The sequence below is a fragment of the Musa acuminata genome, chromosome BXJ1-10, assembly GCF_036884655.1.
Source record: "Musa acuminata AAA Group cultivar baxijiao chromosome BXJ1-10, Cavendish_Baxijiao_AAA, whole genome shotgun sequence".
Taxonomy (NCBI): domain Eukaryota; kingdom Viridiplantae; phylum Streptophyta; class Magnoliopsida; order Zingiberales; family Musaceae; genus Musa; species Musa acuminata.
The window spans coordinates 34848114-34857355 of NC_088336.1; the positions used below are offsets into that span (position 1 = coordinate 34848114).

Sequence of the window (9242 nt, forward strand, 5' to 3'; positions counted from 1 at the left end):
GTGTGAAGTGTCTGCTTAGTTCACCATTGCCTCGTGGAAGAGCCATATTGATATGGATTTCCTTGATCCAATCTCTGCTTAGTTCACCATCTCGCCACCTATAAGGATACAATTGTCTGCCATATAATTTATACCTTCTGAAACATGTTGTAAGTTTAGTTATTTTTGTTTAGTTATTTAAAATCTAACAGCAAAAGTTTATGAACTCTACATTAACATTTTCTGAATCCAATCCCCCGATTGCGTACTGATTGTATTATTGAATCATCTTAAATTTATGAAAATTTGAATTCTCCGTAACTATCGAAGAAGGAACCTCTTAGAGTATAACATCCTTGTTGATTTTGAGATTCGTTTTCTATAAGGTTTTTCATGCTACAAACGATATCAAATCTTTTATATCGATATAAATGGGTACAAGTTCATTAGTTCATAAAGATGATCAAAATATTCTCGAGTTCTTATATTATATTTCTATCATAGTTGACGAATTCTGTCTGATTCGTGTCAACTTGGCCTCAATCATGTTTAATTGATGTTGATTACGTTATTATTAATTTTATTGTAATATGTGAAATCTTGGTAGCTGAACTATCATTTAAACGTTTTTGATCTATTTAAATAAAGTATGATATATCGTATGAATAAGGATAGAATTATGGATGTCATGTTGGTATTAAAATTATTATCTAAGCCCTATAAATTGATAGAAATTTAATTGTGTGAGGACTTTCATTCATCGAATACTCATCATTTCTCAACCTCTTATGTCAGTCATCTAAGTTTTTGTTAAAGGTTCTATTGTTATAATCAAGTGGCGATGAGGAGCCATTGTCACATGAAATAATATGATTAATCATATTAAGAAGTCTTAATTGAAATATAAGCATAATAAGACAGAAAAAATTAGTATGAGAACATCGACGCGTCCGGCGGCCGAATGATTAAAATCCGGATCGAACCCGAGTCACACTCGAACCCCACCCAAACCCCCGCGGCTCCACCCCTGCCCTAATCGCCGCGACCGCCAAAGTGTCTGTTTTTCTTCGGCGACTGCGGCGTATCCTCGGTGAACAACGGCTGCCTTCCTCTCCAGCGGGAAACAGCGACATTGGCGGTGGCGTCTTCCCCTCCCGGTATCTCTCTTTCTCTTCCTCCTTCGCCATCGCACACTCCCTTCTCCTCCCTCTTTCCCCTCTGTTCATCGCAGCCCCGCCCCAACCATGCCCCACGCGCGCCACCCCCCTCCCTTCGTCGCAGCCCCCCTTCCCCTATCGCTCCTCCCTCTCCCCCTTTCGTCGCAAGCTCGCCCCCTTCCCCGACACCATCCTCCTCCTCCTTCCTCCCTCTTCCCTCTTCCCTCTTCCCTCTTCCCACTTCCCCCGATTTTCTTTGTTTTTCTTCCTCGATACCATCCTCCCCCTCCCTTCTCCTTCCTCCTCCCTCCTCCCCCCTGTTCATAGCAGTCCCGTCCCCCCCCCCCTTCGCCTCGTCGCAACCCCCTTCGCAGACCCCTTCTCCCTCTTCCCCTCCTCCTCGCTGCTCCCAGACCACAGCCCCGTCTTCTTCCTCCTCCTCACTCCTCCTTTCTGTATTTGTAACTGCTGTAATTTTGAATTGTTAATTTTGAATTATTATTTTTTACTATAATTTTGAAAAATATCATTTTTGATGTTAATATTCTTTTTTTAGTTATCTTACAAGCTCTGAACTCGATTGTTCTTCCAATTTGTTGGTTTTTCATGTATCTTCCAACGAGTTTCGTTTGCGTGTCTTGGTTTATTGCAAAACCATACTTGGCTTTTCTCATTTCCCTTTCTTTGATTACATTGCAGAGCATGAGCATAAGTAATTTCAGTGAATCTGATGTTAGACAAAACATTATGCATCTTCCACCTAATCTGAATGCTGAAGTACCTATTAGGACAAACTTGAATATCATCTGTATACAATCAACATAGTAAATTCCATTGTCACTCTTATGCCGCATATTTGATGAAAATACATTTGATATCATTTTTCAATATCTGCAGGGATATAGTGTGCTTCACAGTTTCTGAAGCTACTAACTACAATAGATAAATAGTGGAAGGTAGTGTCAGTGCGCATGTGTCATATCAAGACATTATTTCAGTGGTGGAGAATTGCTTGGATGTGAGCATGATAATAAGTAAATGATCAAAGGTACTCTTAATCAACACTCAAACACCATTTAGAGACTTAAATCTGAAAGAAATGGTTTATGGGAACTGAATGCACGTGGATTTATGTGAGGAATTTTATCTGATACAGATGATCAGCTGGAAGTTTTCAACTTCCTTTTGGTTGGAAGCAGATACAGAAAATATATTTAGTTTGGACTTTGGATGTGCTTGATCTGAGGTAGAAGAGGAGTTGGACTTAGAGAGGGCAGCAATTAGATTAGTTTTTTTGTATTTTTCTGCAAACAGCACACGATACTGCTTCAAAAGATGATGTTTTTGTTGCAAAAAAGGCTCTTTTGCCTTTTCCCATGTAACAATTCCTCCATTTATCTTTCCTCCTATCAACTTTGCGGCCTGTTTAACTTTTCCACTGCCACATACGAAAGTTCAGAGCACAGTTCCAACTTTATAGTGGTCAACCCCCTTCAATCATGTGAACTTTCCTCGGAAAAGGCTGCAAAAACTGCCAAGTATCACACCTGTCGTAAAAATTCTTCGAGTCTTTCCATTGAGTTCTTTAAGCAGAACGGTTGGAGCGATGCACAAGTCATGAAACTTACCCAGAAGGCACCCAAGTTGCTGCGTGCTAAGGTAGAGACTACACTGAAGCCCAGGATGAGATCTTTGCAGGACATGGGATTTTCTGTTGCTGAAATAGTTCAGTTGGTTTCAAAATGGCCGACTATACTCTTTAATAATATCCAACCGAATTTGAACTTCTTGAGGTCACTACTTGGTTCTAATGAGAGGTTACTGAAAGCCTGCAGGAGGAATGGATTTCTTCTTAATTCTAACTTACCTCGGAAGATAGAGCCTAATATATCTCTCTTAAGGGAATGTGGCATCAGCAATGAACGCATTGCGCTTATGGTGGTGACGATGCCGAGTTTTGTTGTTCGAAAAAGCAAATTTATTAAGGAAGTTATTGAACATGTTGAGGAGTTGGGTGTGCCACGTGATTGTGGAATGTTCCCTCATGCACTTCTTGTTGTCATGAACGTGAGCAGATCTAAGTGTGATGCTACCTTTGCAACCTTGAAGAGCTTTGGTTGGTCCCAGCCAGACATCATTGCCATACTCAGGAAGAGCCCATTTGTTTGGAAACTCTCAAAGAAGAACGTATCTGACAAGATGACATTCCTGATGAAGGAAGCTGGTTGTGAGCTGCAGTATATCATTCGTCATCCTGTACTTCTTTCACTTAGCTTGGAGAAGAGGTTGAGACCTCGACGTGAAGTTATAAATTTTCTTGAGCAGAATAAATTGCTGGATAAAGGACATAGCCTTATATATGTCTTGACACTAACTGAGCAGAAGTTCATAAACAAATTTCTTTTCCCGTACAAGGAGAAATTTACTGCTCTCTATTATTCCTATGTTGCTGCTGTGCAGGGAAAGCACCATGTTGTCGTTGAAAATTAGGATTGCAAATGCTCCGTCGAGACTGGCAAAGTGTAAACCTATTGCATACTGATTGATGTTGATTTTGATATTTTATTTCTAATTATCTTTTACGTACAACACAAGATACCGTTTATTTTATACCGATGTTCTAAATCTTTTGTGTTATGTTTCTATGGTAGCTAGCTATTTCTGTCGGCTGATCGGTGGCGACTTGGCCTCAAGACATGCGTGGGAAAATAATTGATGTGTGGAGAAACAATATTGTGCGATTGACTCTTCATCATATTGTCAATATCTCTGCGCCATATCTATCTCTATTAGAGCCTCTCTTCTTACAGGAGAGCTTTTCATCATATTATTAATATCTCTGCTGCCATCTCTATCTCTATTAGAGCCTCTCTTGTCTTACAAGAGAGATCGAAACGATACATGAGAGATAATCTTAACCCTTCCAATATTCTTCTAAACTGAAAATAAGTGAAGCAAAATAATCTCTCCGCTACTTGGAGGCTTGTTCGTACTGATGTTGACTCAGAAATTGGAAGAACGAGTGTGGAAACAGTCACTACCTCAGAAAGATAATCTAAATTTTCTCAAGCCATTGTGAACGAGTGTGGAAACAGTCACAAACCTAAAATAATAAATAATACATTGATAGATTTTCTTCTTCTTTTCATTTATTTCCTATGAGACGGTCGATATGTGCCTCAGCGGTCATAGTAAGACTGTGGCTTCATTGAAGCATTAGTTATTTTGGCAACCAAAATAATTTAATCTGACATTTCAATTTTAGTATGGCATCGACTGTTTTGTCACACGAGCATCCGATAAGTGGGGTGAGAGCCCCACGAATTCAACCGGAGAAGCTTCGACGGGTCCGGCGCCCGAATGATTAAAATCCGGATCGAACGCGAGTCATATTTCGAACCAACCCAAACCCCCGCCGCGCACCCCTGCCCTAATCGAAGCGACCGCCAAACTCTCTTTTTCTTCGGCGACTGCGGCGTCTCCTCAGTGAACGACGGCTGCCTTCCTCTCCATCGCGAAACAGCGACAGTTGGCGGTGGCGTCTTCCCCTCCCGGTATCTCTCTTTCTCTTTCTCTTCCTCCTTCGCCATCGAACACTCCCTTCTCCTCCCTCTTTCCCCTCTGTTCATCGCAGCCCCCGCCCCCACCACGCCCCACGTGCGCCACCCCACCCTTCCCCGATCCCTCCTCCCTCTCCCCCTTTCGTCGCAAGCTCGCCCCCTTCCCCGGCACCATCCTTCTCCTCCTTCCTCCCTCTTCCCTCTTCCCCCAATTTTTCTTCGTTTTTCTTCCTCGACACCATCCTCGCCCTCCCTTCTCGTTCCTCCTCCCTCCTCCCTCCTCCCTCCTCCCTCTTCCCCCTGTTCATCGCAGTCCCTCGACCCCTCGCCTCGTCGCAACCCCCTTCGCAGGCCCCTTCTTCCTCTTCCCCTCCTCGTCGCTGCTCCCAGACCACAGCCCCGTCTTCTTCCTCCTCCTCACTCCTCCTTTCTGTATTTGTGACTGCTGTAATTTTGAATTGTTAATTTTGATGTTAATTTTGAATTATTATTTTTTACTATAATTTTGAAAAATGTCATTTTTGATGTTAATCTTCTTTTTTTAGTTATCTTATTATTAGATTTGGATAATTTAGCACTTTAATGGTTTCTCGATAGTTAAATAAATGTAATTTGATATTTAGTGGTGATGATTTGAATATGAAATTAGGTGAAACTCATTTTGTCTAATTTTTATTTTAATGGCTAGCTTTTTTGTTAATTATATTTTTTATTATTTTATATTGGCTAGTTCTTTGCCGAGCTTGGGCGAGCGCCTTTAACGATACTGTCTTGAAACAAGTGATCTTTTTTACATACTCATTTCCTGATCATTGTAACCCATTAAGGAGGCTATAAAAAATAATTTTGATATATTACTTTAGATTAACGTAACTTGATTGTAGCCAGATACTGTGGTCAAATATGGTGCTTAGTTTTTGGAATTTCTTATCTTACAACTAAGGAAATTGATTACTAACTGTACAACTAAGGAAATTGATTCCATACAATTTTTTATTCTAATTCATTTCCTGTAATATGGGTTGATTTAATATTGATTGAGTGGTCCAAAATAGAGGATAAATTCCCTTAATTATGTGATTATTAAATGCTTAATTATGGAATTTTGTATATTCCCCCTCAAGCTAGTTCAAAAATGTTAATCATTCTTAAGTTGTTAGTTAGATCCACATAAGAAAATATTTGAGGCTCATTAGTAAAAATATTTGCTAGTTGCTTCTTTGTAGGAATATAAGATATGCAGACAATTCCTTCTCTAATTTTCTCCTTTATGAAATATCAATCTACTTCAACATACTTTGTTCTTTCATGCTGCATTGGACTTCAACATACTTTGATGAATTGTTTGCTTCATCATACCTCTTAGTTTTCTTACTATGTTTACTGCATTGCAGTTTCCATTTCAAGAACATCAGAAAATTTCAACACAAAACCCCAAATGATACAAAGGACTCGACTCAATCATACAAAGGACTCGACTCAATCTAAATTACAAGTTGAGTAAACAACTACAATTTGACTTGATTTCGAAACCCAAAAATAGACCCAAAACCTCAATGTATTTGGTTAGGTATAACCTTACACCTTTATGCCATCACAGTGTGTTCTCTGCTGTAGTGCTGAAAGCAACTATCTCTGCTACTTGAGACTTGTTCGTACCTCAAAACACACAGGCCTGTTTATATTTGAATTGTCAAATCTTGTATTGGCTGGTTTAGTTGATGATTTGAAGGGGCCTTTTCCGGTAACAACAGAAAGAGATTTGAATGCTCTTACTTTAACTACAGATATTTTCTTACACAGATTTCAATGATGCAGAAGATCCATATGGCTGATCATGAATAGTTTGGACACCATGGCTTTTGTTATTATTGTGGTTGTTTGCACTTGCTGGTTTTATTGGCAAATTCTCACTGATCTAGGTTTTTTTTTTTCATTAATGATATGTAGCTCATGCTACATATAATTTGTTTACTGTAGTTGAAGTTATTTATATGAGCAATCTTTCTCATAAATTAAGTTCCTTTATCAGCATAGAACCAAATAAACTAGTAGCATTTCTTGATTGAGGCAGTTTTCTTATCTCTTTATTCATTTTTTCAGAAAATTTATTGCCTTTCTCTGGTCTTCCAGCTATGTTGTTTTTTTATGTCAAGTTGCTCATCATCATCAACAATGCCCTTTTTAGCATGTTGAACCTCACAAATTACCCTTGGTAATTAATTAAACAGTGTCTTATCTACTCACCAGTCTTGCTAGACTTTTAACTAGATAATCTCTTTACATTCTTGATGAAATGTACCAATTGCTCTGGAAGTGATCATTTGAAATGTTTCAGATTTTAGTTATAGGACATTAGTGAATCTGATGTTAGAGAAAACATTATGCATCTTCCTATTATTCTGAATTCTGTAGTACCATGTGCAAGTCATTGATGTTCAACCTATAAGTATAAACATGAGTATCGTCTGTATACGGTCAACATTGTAAATGCATAGGCCACTCTTATGCAGCATATTTGATGAAGATTCATTTGATATAGTTTTTAAATTGCTACAGGAATATAGGATGCTTGGTAGTGTCTAAACCCACCAACTACAATATAAAAATAAGTGGAAGATAGTGTCTGTGCGCTGGTGTTATATGATGCCATTATTTCAGTGGTGGAGAATTGCTCGGATGTGAGCATGAGAATGAGTAACTAATCATAGGTACTCGTTATCAACTCTCAAACACCATATAGAGACTTATCTCTGAAAGACATGGTGGATTGGAACTGAATGCATGTGGATTAACATGAGTGGTAAAGGAATGTTGTCTGTGACAGATGATTAGTAGAAAGTTTTCAACATCGTTGATTTGAGGTAGAAGAGGAATTTGGACTTGGAGAGGGCAGAAATAAGACTACTTATCTTGTATTTTTCTGCAAACAGTACGTGATACTGCCTCAAAAGACAATGTTTTTGGTGCAGAAGAGGCTCTTTTGCCTTCTCTCATGTAACAAGTCCACCATCCATCTTTCCTCCTATCAACTCTGCAGTCTGTTTAGCTTTTCCACTGCCAAAGAGCACAGTTCAAATCATAGATCCAACTTTACATTGGTCGACCCCCTTGAGTCATGTGAACTTCCCTCAAAAGAGGCTGCAAAAAGGGCCAAGGATCGCATCTGTGAAAAAGAACTTTCGAGTTCAAGTCCTTCCATTGAGTTCTTTAAGCAGAGCGGTTGGAGTAATGCACAAGTCATGAAGCTTATGCAGAGGGAACCCAGGTTTTTGTGTGCTAAGGCAGAGACTGTCCTGAAGCCCAGGATGAGATCTTTGCAGGACATGGGATTTTCTGACACTGAAATAGTTCAGCTGGTTTCATCAAGTCCGAATGTGCTCCTTCTACGTGACATCCAACCGAGGATCAACTTCTGGAGGTCACTTCTTGGTTCTAATGAGAGGTTAATTAAAGCCAGCAGGAGGAACATGTTTCTGCTTACTTCTAGCTTGGCTCGAAAGATTGAGCCCAATATATCTCTCTTGAGGGAATGTGGCATCAGTGAGCAATGCATCACGCAGATGGTGGTGAGACTACCGAGTTTATTTTGTAGAACAGAAAAATGTATCAAGGAAGTTATCAAACATGTTGAGGAGTTGGGTGTGTCACGTGACTGTAAAATGTTCCCTCATGCACTATTAGCAGTCATGGCCCTGAGCAGGTCCAGGTTTGATGCTACCTTTGCAACCCTGATGAGCTTTGGGTGGTCCCTACCAGATTGGATCGCTGCATTCAGGAGGCATCCATCCATTTGGAGTTACTCAAAGAAGAACTTATGTGATAAGATGACATTCCTGATGAAGGAAGCTGGTTGTGAGCTGACATATATCATTGGCCATCCCGTGCTTCTTACATTAAGCTTGGAGAAGAGGTTGAGACCTCGATATGAAGTTATGAATTTTCTTGATGAGAATAAATTGCTGGATAAAGGACATAACCTGCTATATGTCGCGAAGCTATCTGAAGAGAAGTTCAGAAACAAATTCCTTTTCCTGCTACGCAAGGAGAAATTTATTGCTCAATACGATTCCTATGTTGTTGCTGTGCAGGGAAAGCACCACGTCGTTGCGGAAAACTAGGAGTGCAAGTGCTTCCTTAAGACAAAGTGTCAAGCTATTGCATGCTGACTGCAAATTAATCATTATATATTTGTGACAATTTAAGTTCTACAAGAGTTTCTTGGAGTATAACTTTCATGTTGGTGATTCTTCTTCTATTTATTTTTTCTGCAACAAGAGGTACTGATTCTTTTATGCTGATGTCTCAGAAATTGGTTTGGGGGAAAGTCGATTACTTCAGAAAGGTGTAACCGAAATATCAAGTTTTTGTGTTCTGTTTCTACCATATTTAGCTAATTCTGTCAGCTGATCGATCAGTGTCAACTTGGCCTCGGTCATGTTAATTGGCGTGGTGGCGTATTTTTAAGTGTGCTGTTAGTTAGATGATTGTGATCTAATTTAGTGAGGAAACCTTTTGAAGGGAGACATCTCAAAGAATTATGTTA

At 39.5% G+C, this 9242-nt stretch overlaps 1 protein-coding gene and 1 long non-coding RNA gene across 4 annotated transcripts; both read left to right on the plus strand.

The window, feature by feature from the left end:
- The first annotated feature begins 989 nt into the window (after nucleotides 1-989).
- On the plus strand, nucleotides 990-3730 carry LOC135586918 (uncharacterized). Its single transcript, XR_010480198.1, has 2 exons — nucleotides 990-1136; nucleotides 2034-3730. It is a non-coding gene; the product is annotated as an uncharacterized LOC135586918 (long non-coding RNA).
- An 803-nt stretch (nucleotides 3731-4533) lies between these two features.
- Nucleotides 4534-8991, plus strand: LOC135594692 (uncharacterized). 3 transcript variants are annotated; one of them, XM_065085142.1, is made up of 3 exons: nucleotides 4538-4690; nucleotides 6091-6191; nucleotides 7256-8991. In XM_065085142.1, the coding sequence occupies exon 3, from the start codon at nucleotides 7654-7656 to the stop codon at nucleotides 8815-8817; it is 1164 nt and encodes a 387-aa protein (XP_064941214.1). In that variant the 5' UTR covers nucleotides 4538-4690; nucleotides 6091-6191; nucleotides 7256-7653; the 3' UTR covers nucleotides 8818-8991. The 3 variants fall into 3 exon arrangements, with proteins under 3 accessions (XP_064941212.1, XP_064941214.1, XP_064941213.1); XM_065085140.1 differs by lacking the exon at nucleotides 6091-6191 and having other exon boundaries at nucleotides 4534-4690; XM_065085141.1 differs by having other exon boundaries at nucleotides 6091-8991.
- Nucleotides 8992-9242: the final 251 nt, after the last annotated feature.